A 24,580-nucleotide genomic window follows, 5' to 3' on the forward strand; every position below is an offset into this window, starting at 1 on the left:
ATGGCTGCTCAGTGCCGCTTTGGTGTATCAGAAAAAAGCGTGCGCTATTGGAGGGTGCAGAAAGGGAAGCTGAAGATGTGCAACCCTCGGAAAATGTCATTTCGTGGGCGAAGTACGGATCATCCGCAGCTGGAGAATACATTAGGGAACTTTGTGTGGGAAGTTCATGCGTGCTCGCTGCCAGTGACCGTGGATACCATTCGCAAGAAAGCTGTGGAACTTGTTCGAGAAGCTGGGCTCACGAGAGAAGAGTTTCGTGCACCAAACTCTTGTGTGCGTCGATTCATGAGACGCAAAAGATTTTTTTTTTCGGTGGCGCACATTCATCTGTCGAAAGTTTCCAGACGAGTTCGAGGACAAGCTTATAAACTTTCAGGGCTTTGTGAACCCGCTTCGGGAGCAGAACAACTACATGATGGGGCAGATTGACAATGCCGATAAGACCCCCATGTGGTTTGACATGCCTTCATCGACCATGATCATGCAGCGTGGCGCCAAGGATATGAAGCTGTTTCCCACTGGCAATGAGCACTCGTGCTTCACTGTCATGCTGGCATGCATGGCAGATGGTAGAAAGCTTCCGCCCTTCATCATTTTCAAGCTTAAGACAATGCCGAAGGAAGTCTTCCCGCCCGGTGTTGTCGTTCGCGTCAACAAAAAGGGATACATGGACGAGGCCATGATGCTCGAATGGATACGAGTAGTCTGGAACCGTGAGCCAGGTGCACTGCTGCGTCTTTGCAGCATGCTGGTGTTAGATGCGTTTTGTGGTCACTTAACCGACACTGTGAAGCCCGCACGGGGCGATGGAAAAATGAACCTGGCCGTGATACCAGGTGGTATGACGTCTACCCTCCAACCGATTGATGTTGTGCTAAACAAGCCGTTCAAGGACCGAGTGCGGCTGGATAACCAAAAGTGGATGTCCGCTGACAACCTAAAGACACCGATGGGCCGCCTACAAAGGCCTCCACTTGCAACTGTTTGGAGCTGGGCGCTTTCCGCCTGGCGTTCCTTGCCAGATTCCATGGTGAAAAATGCTTTTAAGAAATGTTCCATCAGCAACTTGCTGTATGGCACGGACGACAACACACTGTGGGAGGCGGCCAGCGACAAACTCTCATCTTCAGAAGACAGTAGTGCTTCGTCTGATGACTAGGAACAGTTGCGGTGGTGGTTGAGGGGAGCTCCGACGATTAGGGTGCGATGCGCCCAAATCACAAATAAATGTCGTTCGGCAATTAGGGTCGTTTTCCTTTTTATTCTTTTTCAGTAACCTGAACTTGGGGGGTCGACCTATAGTCCGGTTTATACAGTAGATCCTGCTATATGCGGGGCAATGATATTGCAACTCGAACTTTGTATGGAAACTCACACCAAAGGCAAAAATGTGCCAGGAGTGTCCGCATAATATTTGTCATAAAACGGCAGAGAAAAGGTGAAAAAGTGGCCAGCGAAAATAATTCCTAACACTGTTCAAAGTTTCCCAAAATGTGCAAAACTTTTTGGCTACATTGTACCTACTGTTAAAATATCCTTTTGATTTATATTGTTATGCGATTTCGGCTGACTGACTGAAACAGGGCATAGTGGGACATACCCAAGAAAGGTGCCTCAGACTGAGAGTGAAGAAGTAAACCCGGTACGTCGCCCTAACGCAACCCTGTGATCCCGGTACCTTTACTGGAGAGGACAACGCGGATGTGGAGAAGTGGCTTAGTATGTACGAGCGCGTCGGCAAGCAATATGGCTGGGACCCAACCGTTATGCTTGCGAATCTCATTTTCTATCTTGACAAGACCTCTTTTCTATCTTGACAAGACCTCTCGCATCTGGTTTGAGACCCATGAGCACAAAATCACAAGCTGGGAAATGTTTAAACAACAGCTCCGCGACCTCTTTGGCAACCCGTTTGGTCAACAGCTTGATGCCCGAAAGCAACTGGCCGTACGTACACAGACGTCCACTGAGCCCTACTTGACATATATTCAAGGCGTCTTAGCGTTGTGTCAAAGGGCCGATCCCAACATGACTAAAGCCGACAAGATTTCGCACGTTTTAAAAGGAATCGCCGACGATGCGTTTAGCCTGCTCGTATTTACGAACGTAACGACCATCGACGCCGTGATCGAAGAGTGCCGCCATCTCGAGCAGGCGAAGAGTCGATGCATTTTGCACCAGTTCCAGTGCCTACCCAACACTGCGGCAACGTCGTCTTGCGAAGCCACTCCTTGTCATCCGTCTACAACCGAAGACGTGACGCGCATTGTCCGACGTGAACTCGAGGCCGCTTACCCGGCTGCCAACAAACCGACGTTGCCCGACGCCTTAACGCCAGCTGCCTCTTTGATCCAGGCTGTTGCTCGCCAGGAATTGTCTAACCTGGGTATCCTGTCCACTGCACCCACCCTAGATAATAATGATCCCTCGATAGCTTCTGTGGACATGAGACGTCGCCGTCCGTACTCTATTCGAACCAGAAACCCATCCGAATGGCGAACAGCTGATGATAAGCCAATCTACTTCCGCCATGGTCGCGCGGGACACATCGCTCGTTACTGCCGCAGCCAGTGGCCGTCTATGCCTTCTGGCTCGTACCCCGCTTACCGTAACTCATTCCGTCCACCAAACCACTGTTATCCGACCCGCACTGAGTCTACAGCATTTACTGCCCCTGAGGACTACGGCCACCCTGCCCCATCATTGCCGCCGCCTCAAAGCCGCCCTTCTCATTCAAATACGCGTTGCCGCTCTCCCTCCCCATAGTTTAACCGCCGCATGTCCCCGGAAAACTAGGCTGCGCAGCTTCTGGAGGTGAAGCTGCTCTGTCGACCTTATCCGAAAATCCTCAGTTGCCCTTACGTTTGAACCGGAACACCCTTGAAGTATATGTTGATGGCACACCTGTTGAAGCTTTGATTGATACGGGCGCTCACGTCTCTATTATGAGTTCGCATTTTTGTTGTCGCATGAAGAAGGTCCTCACGCCCCCTTGACCAGTGTCGTCCAAGTTGCAGATGACGCAACAGTCCCTGTCGTCGGTATGTTCACAGCTCAATTTACCGTAGCCGGTCATCAAGTGGTCGTCCTTTTTACCGTGCTTGCAACATGTCCCCACGACCTCATACTAGGCCTCGATTTTCTTGCCGCCAATTCTGCTCTGATTGATTGTTCCGCTGGTGTGCTCCGCCTTGAACTGCCACACATCAGTGACGCCCCGTACCAACCTACATGCTGATTATAATGCAGCGACTTTGTTCACCAACCCTCCAAAACTGTGACGTACATCGATTTTCTGTGCTCACCAGCTATGCCCGACGGTGACTTTTACGCTACGCCTCTCATTGACGTACTCCTTGCGCACAATGTTGCAGTGCCCTACACAGTGCTCAGCATCACAGATAACAAAACTTGTCTACCACTTGTAAATTACGGCGCTACACGAATCATGTGCTTTCTCAAGGCATTTCTGTGGCCCACCTGTGTCCATTGCTCGATTCACAGACTGAAGTGCTTGCCTTAGACACCCTTGTTTCAACACAGCGCATACCACTCGCAACACATTCGGGCAGCCGTCAAATTATAGACATGATCGCCACTGATCTTCCGCCTCCGCAAGTTGAAGCCCTACAGCATCTTCTCGAGGCCTACCAGAATATTTTCGATTTTGGCGACCGACCTCTAGGGCAGACGTCCTTTGTCCAGCATCGCATACACACAGGTGATGCCAACCCTGTTCACCGCCGTCCCTACAGAGCGTCTGCTTTTGAGCGGAGCATCATTCAGAAGGAGGTGAACAAGATGCTAGCGAAGGACATTATTGAACCATCCTCCAGCCCCTGGGAATCCCCGGTATTAGTGAAAAAGGACGGATTGTGGCGATTTTGTGTGGACTATCGCTACCTTAACAACATCACCAAGAAAGACGCATACCCTCTGCCCCGAATTGACGACACCCTTGATTGCCTCCATGGTGCCGCCTACTTTTTTTCCATCGATCTTCGTTTTGGTTATTGGCAGATTGCCGTGGACCCCATGAACCGAGAGAAGATGGCTTTTGTAACACCCGATGGCCTCTACCAATTCAAAGTCATGCCTTTCGGCTTATGTAATGCCCCGCCACCTTTGAACGAATGATGAACTCCCTGCTCCATGGATTCAAGTGGTTTAAGTGTCTTTGTTATCTGGATGACGTGATCGTGTTTGCTCCCACTTTTGAAGCGCACCTTGAGAGACTGTCCAAAATTCTTGATGTATTCCGTCTCGTCGGCCTTCAGCTGAATTCATCTGAGTGCCGGTTTGGTCGCCGCGGCATTACAATACTTGGACATATTGTTGACGCTTACGGCGTACAGCCTGACCCAGAAAAAGTACGAGCTGTGAAGGACTTTCCTGTGCCAAAAACCGCCAAAGATATCCACAGCTTCGTGGGGCTCTGCTCCTTCTTTCGGCGGTTTATCAAGAACTTCGCGGAAATTGCTCGGCCCCTAACAAATTTACTCAAACCAGATGAGACGTTTATCTGGGGTCCCTCGCAAGTAGCAGCATTCTCCGACCTGACCACTGTGCTCACTTCCTCTCCTGTTCTGGCTCACTTCGACCCTACGGCACCGACGGAAGTCCGCACCGATGCCAGTGGTTACGTAATAGGCGCTGTGTTGGCTCAGCGACAACGTGGGCAGCATCGCGTGATAGCTTATGCCAGCAGTCTGCTGTCCCCCTCGGAGCGTAATTATTCCATCACAGAGCGCGAATGCCTAGCGCTGGTGTGAGCAGTCACGAAATAACGCCCTTACTTATACGGCCGACCATTTATAGTTCTCACCGACCACCACGCTCTTTGCTGGCTCGCCTCCCTCAAAGAACCCACAGGTCGTCTCGCCCGCTGGGCACTCCACCTCCAAGAGTATTCTTACACCGTAGTGTATAAATCAGGAAAAATGCACAAAGGTGTGGATTGTTTGTCACGCTACCCTGTGGCCGACTGCGATCCTACGAGCATTGATTCTGTGGGTTGCATCCTTTCCATCTCCCAGCTGCTTCATCTCGGGGACGAGCAGCGTCGCGATCCGGATATCAGCCGCCTAATACAACAGCTCGAATCTTCACTGCAAGAGGCTTCTGTTCACATATTTACCTTAAAGGACCACACCTTACATCGGCGTAATTTATCGCCCAATGGTCACGACCTACTTATGGTCATACCAAAGCACCTGCGCTCCACAGTCCTATGCGAGCTCCATGATGCGCCAACCGCGGGTCACCTTGGTGTCTCTCGCACATATGACCGTGTACGACGCCGCTTCTACTGGCCTGGCTTTTCACGCTCTGTACGTTGTTATGTCAACGCTTGCGAAATTTGCCAGCGCCGCAAAAAGCCGTCGGGACTCCCTTTCGGGTATCTTCAGCTCATTGACATTCCATCGAACCATTCTTCCGTGTTGGTTTGCTCCTTCTCGGTCTCTTCCCAACATCCACCTCCGGAAACAAGTGGGTTGCGGTTGCTACAGATTACGCTACCCGCTATGCAGTTACGTGAGCCATGCCAACAAGCTGTGCTACAGACGTAGCTGATTTTCTACTACGCGATCTCATTTTAGTGCATGGAGCCCCTCGTCAACTGCTGACAGACCGAGGCCGTACGTTCCTTTCGAAAGCGGTTGACGATATCCTGCGTTCCTGCTCTACCTAACATAAGCTCACGACATCGTACCATTCCCAGACAAACGGGCTTACAGAACGTTTAAACCGTACCCTGACAGACATTCTATCGAAACACGTCTCGGCCGACCATCGTGATTGGGACCTTGCACTACCCTACATGACGTTCGCATACAATTCCTCCCGGCATGACACTGCTGGGTACTCGCCATTTTACCTTCTGTTTGGATGCGAACCAACATTGCCGTTGGATACCTTCCTGCCAGCCGCTGTACAGGCTACTTCTGAATATGCACGCGATGCTATTACCCGGGCTGACCATGCTCGTCAGCTTGCCCGCAGCAGATTTATGGCGTCCCAAGAATCGCAGAAGCATCGTTACGACGAGCGGCATCGTGACGACGAACACTTTCCGACAGGTTCCCTCGTTCTTCTTTGGTCCCCTACGCAACATGCAGGCCTTTCAAAGAAGCTTCTCTCTCGTTTCATGGGCCCATACCGTGTGCTTAGACGAGTGACCGACACTACATATGAAATTGTCCCTGATAATCCATCAACCTCTTCAGCTCTGCTATCCCGGGACATCATCTACGTATCAAGGGTCAAGCGTTACCTCACTGCTCCTGCTGTGGCCCCGTAAGCTCGCCGGGTCGGCGCTTTTGCCGCCGGGGGTCGTATTACGCGATTTCGGCTGACTGACTAAAAAAGGGCATAGTGGGACATACCCAAGAAAGGTGCCTCAGACTGAGAGTGAAGAAGTGGACGTTGTCGGTGAGCTGCGTTGTGGCTGCGGACTGACTACTGTTATTTTCCACGTAACAATATTATAAGAAGTGCAAAGCGAGGATGCAGCTTGGTGACTTCAAAATTTATATGAAACAGCATGAGCTACAAGTCATGAAAATGAATGTGTTTGTAAATAGCATCATTACTGTTAGGAGCACGACATTGCATATGTCACAATCACTATTCTGCCAAGTCCAGAGCTCACACTTATGTGGACAAAAGGAAAAGTGAGGGATAATGCAGATGCTTCATGAAGAACACAGTAACATGGTGCTCGAAATAAGCACAATGGACAATATCTGCTATTTTTCACAAAGAACGAAATTCTCTGCTTACTTAGATGAAGAAGAATTTTGTGTGCACTGAGGTTACAATACTCGGCTTGAAATTGGCAGTAAATGTAGCACTGTAAACACTGCTGTAACTTGCACACATGCCTGTTAACTTTAGGCTTAACACTTCTATGGCATGGGATTAAGCTTAATGGATCAATCAAATGACATATAGTTCAATCAAGACTCTTAAAAATATTAATGCCACTATACTACACTGAAACTTTCAAATACATGCATCAATCCAAACATAAGAATGGTGCAAAAAGTTAAGAATGTCTTGTGAACACAACCTTACCGAAGGACACACTATGAGGCCGTATGGCCCTTCATTCTGAATAAAAGGAAGCCGCTTCTCCTGTTCCAAACAGAACATCAGTACAGGTAGCACAAATACCAGGGTCTTGCCAGAGCCAGTAAAGGCAATGCCAATCATGTCCCGTCCAGAAAGCCTAAAAAACAGAACTGTAGTTAAATGCATGTAACCTGACTTGCAACAGAAACAGGTCTAAACTTCTCAGCTTCATTGCACCGCTTCAATACCCGCCATTTTCATCTCTAGGCACTTCCGCTGTAACCCTGATACACCACCAGTTATCTGCCTGTCTCCCTGTGTCATTCTCTTCTTTAGCTAAAATGATTACTTGGGCGAGTTGGTATAGCATTATTCACATGAAAACAGCTCTTGTTTTGTACTGTGCCTCACTTTTTGCACTTAAATTTAATCATTTGGCTTTTTTGCTACAGTTACCTGCCCTTTGTGACCTGCCCAGTTCTATTTTCTTTTCTGTTGAGAGGACCAAATGAAAAATTTTCATCTCGCTGAAAAAATTCATAATGAATATTTCACTCTTATATGCAAAAAAAAATGCAATGTGTGTTTCTAACAAGACATAAACGACCCCCCCCCCCTTTTTTTTTCAGAACCAATAACTCTTAAAAATTGCACATTTACATTCTTGAAGGCCTCATTTAAATCATGCATTGAAAATTTCATGCATGTTTCCTAATTATTTTTGTTGAAAAGTCAAGGAAGGCGTTCTTTCATAAATAAGAAAATCTTCTATGATGCTAGAGAGATCTCACAGAGAGAAAAAAAGGCAGGAAGGAGATAGAGAATGATAAGGGGGCCCAAGTTCTAGTTATCAGCTTAGCATCTTACATGTTGGTCGTTTTTTCATCCATGCTCAAAAGTGCTGACCTAAGACAAAAACATGACTGAACCTAGAAACAATTCCACAGATTAAACTTCGTGAAGCCCTTGCTCCTAAACATCACAGAGCCGCGATTTCAGTTGCCACTCTTTTAGACACAAAATTGCCAGGTGTGGTTTATGTAGGCTCAAGCACAATGCCACTTGCAACGCATCACTTTGCAGGTGATGCAGGACTACCAACTGATCTCTTCATAGTCAGTGAAGGTACTCAATGACTGACGTCCTCAAAGAGTTTTTAGAGTAAAACACTGTATGAGCACCTCAGGAAAACATCCTCACACGTACTTTACATTCGGAATGCACTTGCCTGCGACATTTTTTTCACACTGAGGAGATTAGTGACAAAACACTTCCAAATGCTATAGCAGGTGCAGCACCTCTTAGGTGAAGGCAATGCCGGCAGCGCCTTCCTCAAACAGTCGGCCTTGTCCTCACTCCTGTTGATGAGGCGACTCTAGATCGCCTGGTTCAGCTGAAATATATTGTTAATGAGGCTGCCGATCCTCTGGTTTTTGAAGCCACGGCTGATAACTCAGGCATAGCCAGGCATATTAGCAGCACTGATAGCTCGGGCATAGCCAACTATCACCACTGCCATGCAAAGACTTCCAAGGTGATTATACGACCACATTAAAGCCAACTGATGCAATTCCTGACAAATCCCATACTTGTTAATGTGCTCACCGATCCGTACTAGAAAAAAGCCAGTGATCAGCCTTTGCTACATATCAAACGTCACGATAGTGTCCACCTCTGACCGAAATGTGGCAGAGCGAATGCAATAACTCCCGCCTATGGTGATAAATGGGAGACTGCTATACGCCGTAAGTGCATATGCTGTAACAGGTGATGGAGGAGTTCACAGGGTCAGTTGCAGACAGCCACTGCACACTTCTCCTGGTACCATCAAGAGAAATCTCTACAACTGCACAATAAACAACAAAGTTCAAGTAAATATATCTAGCCAAAAACAGACCAACACAGGAAATGAAGAAGGAGACTGGAAAGCGGCTAGCAGTTTTCTTGTCTCTTTTATTGTTTCCCGTGTTCATCCACTTTTGGCTAGATATATGTACTTGATGCATTGCAACTAACCCAACAACACATTATACAGAACATAAAAGTTATTCAAGCCTGAATGGGCCCTCAACCACTTTTACAAGTAATCTTAACAAAAAGTTTTAAGTATTGTAGTTTATTGCCTCTTGAATTAATTGCTATGAAAATTTCTCAAATTTATTCAGAAAAAGTGGAGTTACAGGGATCTGTCACGTGGTTAAAGCACTTTCTCTCTTCTCTCATACAGAAGAGCCAGATGCTGCACAAGGAGGGAAGTCATGGAGGAAAGAAGCTATATCAATGCACATCATGAAACGCGATTACAGTCTCCTGTTGTGGTTTCTGTCTGCGCTAGTGTTGCTAATGCGTAATTTTAGCCCAACATAGAGTGCAGCCCAAAAATGTCATGACACCCCATGGCAAGAAGCATGTCTGATCCATATGCCGCTGCTGTTTGACCACATACTACAGCTGGCACCCAACCCACTGAAATAAGTGAGGGTCGGGCATATCTATAAAGAAAGGGCAACTACAAAATTTGGCTAAAATGATCACAGCAGTGTTTGCTGCATGTTTTTTTTTTTTTTCGCCAAGTCTCAGGGCTGGCTCACGATTTTTTCAAATGACAGAATTAATGAACAGATTTTTTTTTTTTGCATTTGGACATTACCTTTGGTTCACACACTCCTGATGCACTTCCTAGTCAACTGCAATTTTTCGGGCTGTTAGTCAAATACACATGCTAAAGTAGAACAGCAGGACTAAATATTGTCACTTAAGCTTTCCTTGATGTGAAAAAATAGGAGCCATAAACATAGCAGATAGGGTCAACAAATAATTCAATGCTCGCTTCATAAGGTGATGTGACAGTTGTCAACCTGCCATTTACTTGTGACAGTGGCAAAGCACAACACAAAGTACAGGTTGACACACCATTTGAGAGAAATAAGCAAGCAGACAGCGACAATAGACCAAAAAACAAGCTGCACCAAGTGTACGCATCACTAGCACAAGGAGGAGGTTTTGTCCTGTGCTATATAACACAGGTGGAAGGTATGCGGTACAACAATGACTACTTACACAGCTGGCAGACCCTGCATTTGGATAGGAGTGGGTTTTGTAATGCCTTTGCAGCGTAAGCTGTTCAGGATTGTTCGAGGAAACTTCATTTCCTAAGACAAGTAAAAAAAAACTTATATTACAATGCATTTCTTTTTTCTTTGCTAAAAATGAATTGAAAAATGCATTCAGTCAAAGTACAGATAAGAAATAGTGTGAAGCATGGAACTCTCTAAAAAAAAACTACATAAAATTTCATAACACTATTCAACAGTAAACTACAAGAGAAAAGCATTGTGCACCCAGCTCTGCAGCACCCCTCTTTGGCACAGGTCTCTTCTATACTCTAAACAAATAAATGACACAGCCTCACTGCTGTGTAATCAAGCCAAGATGACACAGGCTTTAAGTAAGCCAAGCTGCCTGTCCCGGAACATCAAAAGAGAAATGAGATTGCTGCTGTGCTGCTTTGAATATTTTTGTTGTTGTTGTTGTTGCTATTTTTTTCTTTAACAGTGTAAGCAGCTACGAGCTCACAACAGCTGATTTTAATGGGGATGTAGTCTACTGTGAAAGAAATCACAGCATATCCACAGAGTGAATGATGATGAGTGGGGTGAAGCGCCGGAGGGTTTCATCGCTGAACAGTGAACCATCCGCGATTATCGCACACTCTATCATCGAAGACGTGACAAGCACTGTATATATTTATACAAGAAATTTTATTATTCGTAAGTGGTAGTTATACGTCGCTTTCGTTCCCCCTTCGTTATAATGACTTTATGGTCGGCGAAGTGGTGTATCAGTGATGGGGCGTAGTGGGATGTTAGCAAGGACAAATTAGTGGGCTGTTTGCAAAGTTGGAACAGTAGGCGGTCACGTACAAACAAGGAATGGACACAGTGGGACAATCTATGGCTCTTTAGCGCGCATCTGGATACAAGCACATGACCATCTTGCATTTCATATTGGCTGCTTCTCAACAGTATTTGCTTTATGATCAGTGAAGTGGTAGATCGGTGATGGGGCGTAGTTGGATGTTTGCAAGGACGAAGTAGTGGCAGTTGGCAAAGGTGGAACTATAGGCGGTCACGTACATACATACAAGGGATGGACAGACCCACGCCTTTAGGAGCTTCACCCCTAAAATAAAATAGACTTCATTTTGTGTGCACACCCAGGCATTATACAGGATATAGAAGTTGTTGGCAAGATTTGATGCAGTGACCATAGAATGATAAGAGCTCGTATTCACCTAGACTTAAAAAAGCAAAGACAAAAACTGATAAACTGATACGCAAGAAGCCAGTTAATGAACTGGCGGTGAGAGGAAAAATACAGGAATTCGGAGGTTCGCTTCAGAATATATTCGAGGCAATAAACGAGGTAACCGACGTTGACGTTGACACAACGAATGATAATCTTACTAGTATCATCAAAGAGTGTGCAATGGAAGTTGGAGGCACAGCCACTAGACAGGACACTGGCAAACTATTTCAGGAGACCAAAGATCTTATTAAGAGATGACAAACCATGAAAGCCTCAAATGCAACCGACAAAATAGAGCTACTGGAGCTTTCGAAGTTAATCAATAAACATAAGGTAGCCGACGTCAGAAGGTATAACATGGAGAGAATTAAGCAGGCTGTAAAAAGCAGCAGAAGCCTAAAAGCTGAGGAGGCAAACTTGTGCATAGGCAAGAACTGGATTTATGCATTAAGGAACAAGGAAGGCAATGTCATAAACAATATGGATAGAATGGTCGAGGTGGCAAAGGAGTTCTACAGAGAGCTGTACAGAAGCCAAAACAACCAGGATAATATCATGAAAAAATATTAGTCCAGGGGAATTCGACATCTTACCAGAAATGACAGGAAAAGTAAGGAAGGCCCTAGAAAGAATGCAAAGAGACAAAGCCATTGGTGAAAATAAGATAACAACGGACCTCCTGAAAGATGGTGGAGAAATTGTGTTAGAAAAACTGGCCACCTTATATAAGAAGTGTCTCTTGACGAGAAGGGTACCAGAATCTTGGGAGAATGCCAACATCATCTTAATCCATAAGAAAGGAGACATCAAGGACATCAAGGTTGTACAACCGTCTTCTCTAGTCGAGAAATCACTGCAGACTGATCACTGAAAGAGCGCCGAACAAAATGCAGCCACGGGGGGCAAATCATAAAATAAAGCAAGCTACACTACAGTGAAATATCGGTAGAACGAACCCCACATTAACGAACTTTTCAGACTAACAAACTTTCGAAAAATCCTGCGCCAACTGCTAATAGTTTCAATGTAAAATTATTTCACTACTACATACTTTAGAATACCGAACTTTTCAGAATAACGAGCATTAATTTAGTTCCGCATTATATTAACAACGCCTCAGTACTACCAACTTATGTTGTGAAATCCGTCGCGACCACCGGAGCGGTACGCAAGCAGACGACAAAGCGAACGGACGTTTTGCTTCTCGAAAGACGCACGTCGGTGTGGAGGAAAAAAAAAAACGAAAGGGCGACTTTCTTTTCTTTCTTTTTGTTGACACGCTGTCGGTGCAGGTTTACAAGCGCCGAGGTGAGAGGTGAAGGCAACAACGGAGGGCAAGGTCAGCGTGGCAACGAGGAGCAGGAAGCATGGGCGTGGAAAATCTGAGGCAGCCAGAGAGCAGAAAAGGAAACATGAGAAATTTTCTTTTTTAGCACTTTTTTTTCTTCCAAAGAGGTGATGACAGCTGTGACGCTTTGGGTTTTTCTTTGGAGGTCATTTTTTTTCAGTCGTGTTCTCTTTTCGATGATTAATTATAGCGTCCTCAACGAAAGTCGGCGTTCGCGCTGCAGTGATACTACAAATGAGTTCATCTGTGCTTGCGACGAAGAAGCGGAAGCAGTTTTCGCTAAGCGAGACAATGGATATTCCTCGGCAACTGGAAAGCAAAAAGCAGGCTGTTGTGACCAAAGAACCGAATCGCACCACAGGAATGTGGATGAGCTGGAGGCCTTCGCGGTGCAAAGTTTGTGCTGCTTGCGTCAAAAAAAGAAGAAAAAAAAAAACACACAGACTTCTTTAAAGTAAACGTACATTTTTTGGTGTTTACTAGTGCATTTGTTTTTTTCTCATGAAAAACGAGTTCAAGGACCCACCGTTGTAAAGGTAAGTCGTTTTGGTCCGTGAAAAATAAGTATTTATGGTTGATTTTTGAGCTTCCACTATAACGACCTTTCAAAATAACGAATAAACTTCCACGGTCCCCTGAAGCTCGTTATACCGAGATTTCACTGTATTTACGAAAGTTATAGCTAATAGAATTAAGGTGACATTAGAGTTCAATCAACCAAAAAATCAATCAAGCAGGATTTCGTACAGGCTACTCCAGAATAGACCATATTCATACTATCAATAAGGAAATAGAGAAATGCGCGGAATATAACCAACCTTTATACATAGCTTTCATAAATAACGAGAAGGCATTTGTCTTAGTCGAGAAATCAGCAGTAATGCAGCCACTGCGAAATCAGGGCATCGACGAACCCTAAATAAACATAGTAGAACAAATCTACAGTGGATCCACAGTCATCATAGTTCTCCACAAAGAAAGTGACAGAATCCCAATAAAGAAGGGTGTAAGGCAGGGAGACACGATCTCTCCAATGCCAGGTGTGTGGGATTTAACGTCCCAAAACCACCATATGATTATGAGAGACCCCGTAGTGGAGGGCTCCGGAAACTTTGACCACCTGGGGTTCTTTAACGTGCACCCAAATCTGAGCACACAGGGTTACAACATTTTCGCCTGCATCGGAAATGCAGCCGCCGCAGCCGGGATTCGATCCCACGACCTGCGGGTCAGCAGCCGAGTACCTTAGCCACTAGACCACCGCGGTGGGGCATCTCTCCAATGCTAGTCACCGCGTGTTCACAGGAGGTTTTTAGGAGCCAGATTGGGAAGAGTTAAGAATAAGAGTTAATAGAGATTATCTTATTAACCTGCAATTTGCTGATGACATTGCTTTGCTAAGTAACTCAGGGGATAAATACAGCTCATGATTACAGAACTGGACAAGGAAAGGAGAAATGTAGGTCTTCATATGGAGGTTTTGGGACGTTAAACCCCACAAATCACAAAAGTAGGTCTTATAATTACTATGCACAAAACTAAAGTAATTTGCAACAGTCTCGGAAGAAAACAGCACTTTGCGGTACGTGGAGAGACGCAGGAAGTTGTAACAGAATATGTCTACTTAGGACAGGTAGTAACTGCGGAGCCGAACCATGAGAGTGAAATAACCGAAAGAATAAGGATGAGGTGGATCATGTTAGGCCAGCATTATGAAATCATGAATGGTAATCTGTCATTAACTCACATGAAAAAGGTATATAACAGCTGATTCTTTTCAGTACTTACCTACGAAGCAGAAACCTGGAGGCTTACAAAAAGGGTTCACCCAAAATTCAGGACATCACAGCGAGCGATGGAAAAGAAAATGATAGGTGTAACCTTATGTTGGAAATGCACGTGCCCTGAGGAAGATAGTAAAGGAAGACGATGATGAGGACGGAGTGACGTTTGTGCCGCTTCGCCTGTGTGGCATTTATAGCCTGTGCGGCTTGTGTTTTCATGATAGTCAAGCAAATATTTTCCTTTTTCAACGTCTCGGGCACTTCAAAGACACCGCAAGCTAACATTTCAGAAGTGTGATAGCCAGTCCAGTTGCCAAAAGAAGAGTAAACGTGAGTTTAATCAGTGCACGGATTTGGTATCCCTAACCCTAAGATGTAAAGCACCAATGAAAGAGACACAGCATCTGGCCATGGCGACACTATCTCGACTCGTGACCTATTTCAAGCTCTCCAAGAAAGGGATCATTTACTAGCAACCCTGCTGGAACGGCTGTCTCTGGCCAACGCAGCGCAACCTGAACCAGTGGCAACGTTTCAGGCGATTCCCGACTTAAACCACAACATGAGTGTCTTCGTAAGCTCCGAGGACGCTCCATCGGCATGAGTGGAACGAGAATATTCATCGCACATCTAACCTTCACGGGTGGCCAGCCGCGTACACCCTAGAAACTGCCAAAGCCCGACTGGTAGGAGCTGCCAAGGACTGGTACTGTTCGAAGAGCTCACAGATCATGTCATGGGAGGAGTTCGAGACACGCTTCCGTCGGACCTCTGTCAGCCAGACTAGTGTTGCAGAAAAATGGCTCAAGATGCAAGAGCGTGTACAGCTGCGCAACGAGAGTACAATGGCCTATTTCCATGCCAAGGTGCATCTGTGCCATGAAGTCGACCTCGACTTTACCAATACGCGAGAACAAGTCCTCATGGGGTTGAGGTCCCGCAAACTTCGCATCATGCTTTTCGGAAGGGTGCATGACGACGACAACGACCTTCTTCACGACAACGTAGAGTTCGAGCCCATCGAACGTGAACGGCGGGAGATTTTGAGATCTCGCAACCGAAGCTTTGCGTCATCACCGGATTTAGAACGAAGACTGCCCATGCCAAGTAAAGCGACTATTGACTCAATCGAGCGAGGAAATCGACGCCTGGGATTGTCGTCTGTCAACCATCTCAGTGAGCAAAAATGCTATAACTGTAATGTCTATGGCCACATCGCACGCGATTGCCCTGACCCTAAGCGCCCGCTCAAGTGTCAGCGTTGCCAAGCAACTAATCACACTCAACGCAACTGGCAGGCTTTGCTGCATAACGAGGCGAATGCTGTCAGAGAACTTCCTTGCACTGGGGCCAATCATGCATTGCTCAACGAAGTTACGTTCAACAATGACTTCATCCTTGTAGGCCTCATTGACACAGGGAGTTCCGGTTGCTTGTTGCGAGCGTCAGCAGCAGTGCGATGTGGTATCGAGATGGTTTGGAAACGGGCTGAACTATATGGTTTTGGCAGCTAGCATGTGCCGTGATGAAAAGCCTCAGTCATTGTAAGGCTAAGTTAAGCATAGATGGCGTTACCGCAGAAAATGTGCCTGTCCTGATAGTCCCCAATGATTCACAAATAATTGACATGATAGTGGGCCGAATGTTCACCGAACTGCCCATCGTCACTTTTACCAAAGTGGGGAGCACGTTCCGCTTCCGCCACCTAAACGATTGTCTAAACGGCGTCTTTCAAGCACCCGAGTGCTTGAAAGACGGCGAAAGCTAACACTTAAGAGACAAGAAGAGGGCAGAGTGGGTCAGGGAACAAACCGGGGTTAAGGATATCATAGTTGAAATCAAAAAGAAGAAATGAACATGGACCGGGCACGTAGCACATTGGCAGAATAACCGCTAGTCCTTAAGGGTAACTGAATGAATTCCCAGAGAAAGCAAATGCACGAAGGGGAGACAGAAAGTTAGGTGGGGCGATGCAATTAAAAAGTTCTCAGAGATAACGTGGCAACGGAAAGAACAAGACCGTGTTGATTGGCGGATCATGGGAGAAACCTTTGTCCTGAAGCGGGCGTAGACAGGCTGATGATGAAGTCTACTGTCAGTGTACATTGCAGCTACTGCACAAAATAAGAAAAAATAACAAAAGAACAAGGTCCAAGCCATAATTGAACCCAGGCCTTTTATGCGGTAGTCAAGTATTCTACCACAAAGCAATGCCAGTGCTTGAAACTGCATTGGTAAAGACTGTAAAGAGCTGTCACAGGGTGAGGAATCTAGTCAGGAGCTATGCAAAAGCACCCATTGCCCGTCATTTCTTTCTTTGTTTTTTAAAGGGGGTGAAAAAATTCATGGTCTAGGCTTGTCAGTTGTCCGGCACAATACATGCAAGGTACCCACTATACACCCACTGCAGCTTTCGTGAAGCAGGGAAACATCCCCTATGACACTATGCCATTCGTCATTCTGCTGATAAGCGAGGTATATATCTGTAAGGCATTACGCACGCTTTGTGCTGTGGCTGATGAAGATGAAGATCAAGTACATTCCGGACCATGGATTATCTTTGTGCCATAGACGAAAACGAACGTGAATGCACTATTGCCCGTGAAAGGCGATGCCAACGCAGAAAACGAGCTAGCCCAGAAATAAGAATCCAGGAAGTGGCAGAGCCGCGACGCCAACAACAACCTGCTACTTCGGAGGCGAGAGCACAGCATGCGGTGGCTCAATGTTTATGTAGACAGCAAGCCACCCCGGAGGCAAGAGCTAAGGAAGCACCAATTTATTTTTCTGTGGCTCTCGTTAATGAGCATCAGGCGTTTAATGCATGGCAATGAGCAGTTCAGAATCAAAGTGGTACAAAGTCCAGATAGATGTTCAGAAAATGGTGCAACGCTTTCCTAGAAACATACCTGACAACGCAGCCACTGACGTCAATATAGAGAGATTGATTGATCGATCTGTGGGGTTTAACGTCCCAAAACCACCATATGATTATCGACCACCTGGGGTTCTTTAACGTGCACCCAAATCTGAGCACATGGGCCTACAACATCTCCGCCTCCATCGGAAATGCAGCTGCCGCAGCTGGGATTCGAATCCACGACCTGCGGGTGAGCAGCCGAGTACCTCAGTCACTACACCACCACAGCGGGGCAACATAGAGCGAAAGCTGATAAGCAAGCCCTCGTACAAGTGTGGCCTAGTTAAGAAACTAAACATTTACTAGTGGCTGAAGTACCTACAAGACTCATCATCATCATCTTCAGCCTGACTACAGCCATTACAGGACAAAGACTTCTGCCACGTTCCACCAGTCAACTCGGTCCTGTGCTTGCTGCTGCCACTTTATACCCACAAACTTTCCAATCTCATCTGCCCACCTAACTTTCTGTCTCCCCTTCACCTGCTTGCCTTCTCTTGGAATCTAGTCTGTGACCCTTAATGACCAACAATTATCTTGCCTTCACGCTATGTGCCCTGCCCATGACCATTTCTTCTTGATTTTAAATGTCCTTCACACCCATTTGTTCCTTGATATGATGCACTCTGCCCTTCTCTTGTTGCTTAGGGTTGCACCTATCACTTTCATTCCCATCACTTGCTGCATTACCCTCAACTTAAGTTGAACCCTCTTTGTAATACTCTAGGTTTCTGCTCTGTAGGTAAGTAAGTACCAGTAAGGTGCAGCTGTTATATACCTTCCTAGAAAACTCACCCCTCTACAAATACCTAAATATAAAAATAAACGTGCATAGACCTCGTCTTGGCTAACTTCAGAATAGATCCCATTGAAGAACTATTGGCTCTACATTTCACGAACTCCAAAGCAGTAACAATGAAGGAAAAACAGAATGCGGAACTCAACATAACATACAAGTTATAACCAATAAAACATTGCATATACTGTACACACGTGTTGTCACTCTTTTACACATGCGAGTGGGTAGATAATTTAACTCCCAGGTTCTTCGCCCACTCATCATTATTCACTTTATGAAGATGCGCAGAATTTTTTCAACCTGTTCTCTGCTACAGAATTCTGCCACAGAGGCTCCCAGGAATGCGAGTTCCGAAAATCTTCAGACATGTGCATGAATTCTTCATATTTTTACAACATGGTGCTTTGAGTTTGCATTCTGACTTGTCACAAACTGTCAGGATATTTAAAGAATGCCTTTTCTCCTTGTCATAACATAAAATCCACATGAGGATTCCCTCTGGCCCAGTGAAAACAGTAAATGCATGCGTATTATATAAAGCATTTTATCTAGGCTTGTATGAATAGTGAATTTTAGGTTCAAAGCGAAGTCGAAGCAAATAGCGATTTTAGTCGAATAATTTCGAATCGAATTCCAATAGAATATATCACGCATAAAGAAACATGGGCACATTTATCATGACCTATCTAATCTGCACAATATTTTTTTAAACATGGCCTCAATGCAAGAGCTTTCTTTATTTCTTTTTCCCTTCAAAGGAAGTCAAAACAACTTTGAGAAGTAGCAGAATTTTACTTCCAGTAGAATGCAAGTGATAACCTGTAAAATACATAACATTATTCATTGCAGTGGAAGTGTATAAGCCGGCAAAACAAGCTTTTAAGTTTAGAAAATTATCAATAAATTTGAGGATAATATGTTCATTCAAAGGGACCCTGAAACAACAGTTTTTCAAGTAGTCACAAAATAGATTTACTAAAGAAGTTTATTACCTTATGAATTAACCGCTGCAAAAATTCTTAGAATCTGTCCAGTATTAGCAGAGTCGCAAATATTTGCCTCATGCTGCAATTGCATTTTCTCTTCTCGTCACGACGAAAGCACTTGAATAAGGAAAGAAAATATGCCTTGTGCGTTTCGTGACCTTGAGCACTTTCTTTTTCTTTTTTTTTTTCTTTGAATACGGGGCTTTTCAGTGCAACCGTGCATGTACTCGTGGATATGTCACAGCCACCTGCAGTGGCCCCAGTAACGACCGAGCGCCCCATGCTGAAATCAGCCAATGGCTCGTACAATGGCTGTGACGAGCGATTTTTGAGATCGTGGCGTCATTTGCTGATAGAAGAGAGCAATTTTATCTAACTTTGAGAATTCATTGTGAATTTCTAGTCACGTGCTGTGCTATAATATTGCCGCGACAGGTTGGCCACGTTCAAGTAGCCGCCGCAATCATCATGGCACGAGCACCAGCAAGACCCGGCTGGCATGCGTCACGCGCTCGTGCGCTACAACAACGAGGAAAAAGAAGTTAGTCGAATCTGTTCCTCTCAGCTACTCGGACTTGACGACCATAGTCATTAGACTTGTGGGCACAAGTTCGCCCTAATAAAGTTGCTTGTTTTTTTAGCCTGTCTGCCTCAGCATCGCTACATTTCTGGTGGAGGTGCTGGGTTATGAATCAAAGCCCCGCGAGCTTAAGACAGCGTAGCCCCGACGACCAGCGTATCAACTCCGTGAAAGTGACTCCTGTACACCAGAGGGCAAGTCGCCGTCTTCGAGGTGACTCACCTGAGTTCGGTCCTCTTCACTTCACACCAAGGGGAATTCAAACTATGGATGCCACCACTATGACTACCCAGGTAACACCGGCACAAGTGTTCATTAGCCAACCGCACCAGCCGCCAGTATTCCACGGCGACTCGTACGAGGATGTTGAAGATTGGCTGGACCTGTTCGAGAGAGTGGCGAGCTTGAATGGATGGGACGAAAAAGAGAAGCTCCGTCCCGTATACTTCGCCCTGGAAGACTTCGCAAAGACATGGTTTGAGAACCATGAAACCTCGTTGTCTACCTGGGAGGTATTTCGACGACAAGCGGTGGCTACGTTCGCGAACATAGACTGAAAGGAAAAAGCGAAATCTGCTCTTCAATCCAGGAACCAGCTCACAAACGAGAGTGCTGCCATGTACATTGAGGACATGGTCTGTCTGTTCAAGCGTGCGGATTACAACATGGCTGAAGATAAGAAGGTGCGCCATCTAATGCGCGGAGTGAAGCAAGAGCTGTTCGCCGTTCTCGTCCGCAACCCTCCAAGCACTGTTGCTGAGTTTTATTCGGAAGCGACGGCCATCGAAAAAACACTAGAACAGCGCGCTCGGCAGTACAACCGGCATCTTAACTGCGCATCTGCACAGGTATTCTCTGGAGGCGTGCGAAATGACGTTGAAGCCTTGCGAGAGAGCTCATTAGATCAGTTATTAGGGAAGAACTGAGCAGACTGCAAATGCCCCGGACTCCAACTGCACTATCTGTTACAGACGTTGTTCGTGACGAACTGAGGCAGGTCATACGAAAACCAGAGCGTGAGCTGCAGCCGGTTTGACCTATCCGAACGTACTCTGAAGTTCTCCGACAACCCACAGTACACAACAATGCAGCAGTTGCGATGGCGGCGACTCCTCTCCCATCTACAGCACGCAGCGCACCTCGTCCACGGGAACCAACGGCTACCTATCTGCCCCCAGGAGCATGTAGCAGGCATCACTATGTGGAGCCTAGGCCCAGGAAAAGTGACGTCTGGCGTGATCACGAGCGCAGGCCTCTTTGTTTCCATTGTGGCGAAGCGGGTCATTTGTACAGATTCTGCCCTTACCGACAGGCTGGATTAAGATGCTTCCCGTCGTATGCACCATGCCCCCGAAATGGCGAACGACCAGCGGAGATTGAGGAGTACTTGTCCACGCGCAAGAACTCGCCACCTCTACGCCAACGTCGGTCACGGGCACCATCGCCTATGCGCTACTGGTCATCCAGCCCACGTGCACCTTCAAGGCAGCCTGGTCATCGCCCTCCAAGTCCACTCCCGGAAAACTGAAGCAAGCGACCTGTGGAGGTGAGGCCGCTGATAACATCAATTACGAAGATCCTCCAATATGGCTTGAGGGCGACGACGGTGTATTTCCGGTAAATAAGAGCAACCACAAAAGCGTTACTTCAGATTTGCGGTTGAAAATAGAAGGATGGGAGCTGAATGCCTTAGTCGACACCGGTGCTGATTATTCAGTGATAAGTCACAAGATGGTGAAGAAGCTAAACAAAGTTGTGACACAGTGGAGTGGATCGCAGATACACACGGCAGGTGGTCACATTATTACGCCCCTTGGCAGATGCACCGCAAGACTTGAAATGCGGGGCTTTATTTACGTTGCCGATTTCATTGTGCTACCAGAATGTTCAAGAGACCTCATTATAGGAATGGATTTTTCGCGAGCTAATGGCGCCGTAATTAACCTGCGTAGGTCCAGCGTGTCGTTTTCGACTGAACAAGCTATACCCGTAGAGAAATCTGAGGAGCGACGCCTAACTGCTCTACGCGTTGTTCATGATGACGTAACTGTGCCGCCAAGCTGCAGTATAATGGTGCTCGTAGAGAATGACGCATTTTACAACCGTGAAGGCATAGCGGATACAAATGTAGGGCTGTTTTTGAAAAAAGGTGTCTGTGTAGCTCGGGGTCTTGTTCACTTGACGAATGGCCGTGCAGATGTCCTACTTACGAATTTCTCCAATGAACTTCAACACATCGCTCAAGGCACGGCTATTGCCTATCTACACGACTTCTGTATGGCGACAGAACTATTCAGCTTAACCAGTGGCCTGCAACATCGACACATCCGTGACGTCAACCAGAGCCTTCCGGACAGTCAAAAGAAACAGATTTACGCCTTAGTAAAAGAATTCTCTGATTGCTTTTCAGTTGCCTCGAAGGTCCAGCGCACGTCAATTACGAAACACAGAATTATAACGCAAGACGACACGAGGCCTATATGCCAGCATCCATATCGAGTGTCACAGAAAGAACGGGAAATCATTAAGAAGCAAGTGGAGGAAATGCTTTCGGATGATGTCATCCAGCCTTCGAATAGTCCATGGGCGTCCCCCGTAGTGCTCGTTAAGAAGAAAGACAACACGCTTAGATTCTGTGTCGACTATCGAAAACTCAACAGTGTAACTAAACGAGATGTCTACCCCTTGCCACGTATTGACGATACACTAGATCGGCTGCGATCCGCAAAGTTTTTCTCCTCCTTGGATCTGAAAAGCGGATATTGGGAAATAGAGGTAGACGAGCGGGACCGTGAAAAAACGGCATTCGTAACACCAGATGGGCTCTACGAATTCAAAGCGCTTCCATTCGGCCTCTGTTCCGCGCCAGCGATGTTCCAGCGAATGATGGACACTGTCCTCGCGGGATTGAAATGGCAGTCATGCCTAGTGTATTTGGATGACGTGGTGGTATTCTCTGCAACGTACGACAAACATCTAGACGAACTGCGCACTGTATTACAAGCCATCCGGTCAGCAAACTTGACAATCAAACCCGAAAAATGCCACTTCTGCTTCGAAGAGCTGAGATTCCTTGGACATGTCATTAGTTCTGACGGTGTTCGTCCTGATCCAGAACAGACAGCCGCTGTTCAGAGGTTCCCTACACCCAAAGAAAAAAAGTCAGTGCGTCAATTTTTGGGTTTATGTGCCTACTATAGGCGATTTGTAGAAAACTTCTCAAAGATTGTGGAACCTCTTGCAAAACTAACGAAAGACGAAGTGCCCTTCACATGGGAAAGCGAACAACAGAAAGCTTTTGATAAATTAAGAAAACGGCTACAGGGTTCACCAATACTTGCCCATTTTGATGAGACAGCCGACACTGAAGTCCATACCGATGCCAGCAATGTCGGCCTCGGCGCCATCCTGGTCCAGTGGCAAAATGGTCAAGAGAAAGTGTTAGCCTATGCCAGCCGCAAACTCTCAAAAGCTGAGGCAAACTACTCTGCTACTGAAAAAGAGTGCCTCGCAGTCATCTGGGCAATAAATAAGTTTCGACCCTACCTTTATGGTAGACCGTTCAGAGCTGTCAGTGACCACCATGCTCTATGCTGGCTAGCGAATCTCAAGGATCCGTCAGGTCGACTAGCCAGATGGAGCCTTAGGCTGCAGGAGTATGACATTACGGTCGTATACAAATCTGGAAGGAAACAAAGTGATGCCGACTGCCTGTCACGCTCTCCCATCGATCCAAGTGTACCTGAAGAGGAAGACTTCCCGTTTCTAGGCGTTGTCGACGCATCCGAAATCGCTCAACAACAACGAGATGACCCGGATTTGCTGGCGCTTATACAACACCTGCAGGGTCTCAATGTTCAAGTTTCTCGCATATTCTCCAGAGGGCTCTCCACGTTCTGCTTTCGAGAAAGTGTCCTTTACAGGAGGAACTTTGAACCTAATGGCGAAACGTTTTTACTAGTCGTGCCCACAGCCATGCGACAGGAAATTCTGCATGCATGCCACGACGAGCCAACATCCGGCCACATGGGTGTGAGCCGAACATTCGCCAGGATTCGCCTGAAGTACTATTGGCCTAAGTTGCTCGCATCAGTGCAGCGCTACGTGAAAACTTGTCGTCAATGTCAATGGCGCAAAACTCCAGCCGTAAAACCAGCCGGCCTTCTCCATCCAATAGACCCTTCGGATGCCCCATTCCAACAAGTCGGCATATAATACAGCTGTTCAAGAAACAACCCACGTTGCCCCTTTTGAACTAGTATTCGGCCGAAGAGTGACCACCCCACTGGATGCCATGTTACCACTATAGGACGAAAACAGCTATCTACCTGACTTAGATGACTTCTTGCAAAGAGCCGAAGAAGCACGACAAATGGCAAGATACCGAATACGCCGTCAACAGCGCGTCGACTCTAGTCGGTACAACAAGCGACGCAGTGACGCACTTTATCATCCCGGTGACAAAGTGTGGATATGGATCCCAGTGCGCTGCCGCGGACTCTCTGAAAAGCTTCTTTGTCGATACTTCGGCCCTTATGAAGTACTCAACCGTATCAGCGACGTCACTTATGAAGTCAGATCCGCGTGACACGTGAGCTCAAGACGCCGCAATACCACGGAAGTGGTACACGTAGTCCGCATGAAGCCCTATCATGACAGATCGTCGGAAAACGAGTGAGAGGGCGCATGTATCATTTCACTCTCTCAAGCATCGGGACGATGCGTCTGAGGAGGGGGATAATGCCGCGACAGGTTGGTCACGTTCAAGTAGCCGCCGCAAT

General features: G+C 46.5%; 1 protein-coding gene across 2 annotated transcripts in view; it reads right to left on the reverse strand.

Annotated features, from left to right (window-relative positions):
* abs (ATP-dependent RNA helicase abstrakt) overlaps positions 1-24,580 on the reverse strand; it is a 160,751-nt gene that overhangs the window by 70,053 nt on the left and 66,118 nt on the right. For both annotated transcript variants that reach the window (XM_037426588.2, XM_037426587.2), the window contains exons 7-8: positions 10,135-10,226; positions 7,078-7,231 (exon numbers count right to left, since the gene is read on the reverse strand). In XM_037426588.2, coding sequence (XP_037282485.1) covers positions 7,078-7,231; positions 10,135-10,226 — 246 coding nt within the window. The remainder of the gene's footprint in view (positions 1-7,077; positions 7,232-10,134; positions 10,227-24,580) is intronic.

This window comes from Rhipicephalus microplus, chromosome X (genome assembly GCF_043290135.1).
Source record: "Rhipicephalus microplus isolate Deutch F79 chromosome X, USDA_Rmic, whole genome shotgun sequence".
Lineage (NCBI taxonomy): Eukaryota > Metazoa > Arthropoda > Arachnida > Ixodida > Ixodidae > Rhipicephalus > Rhipicephalus microplus.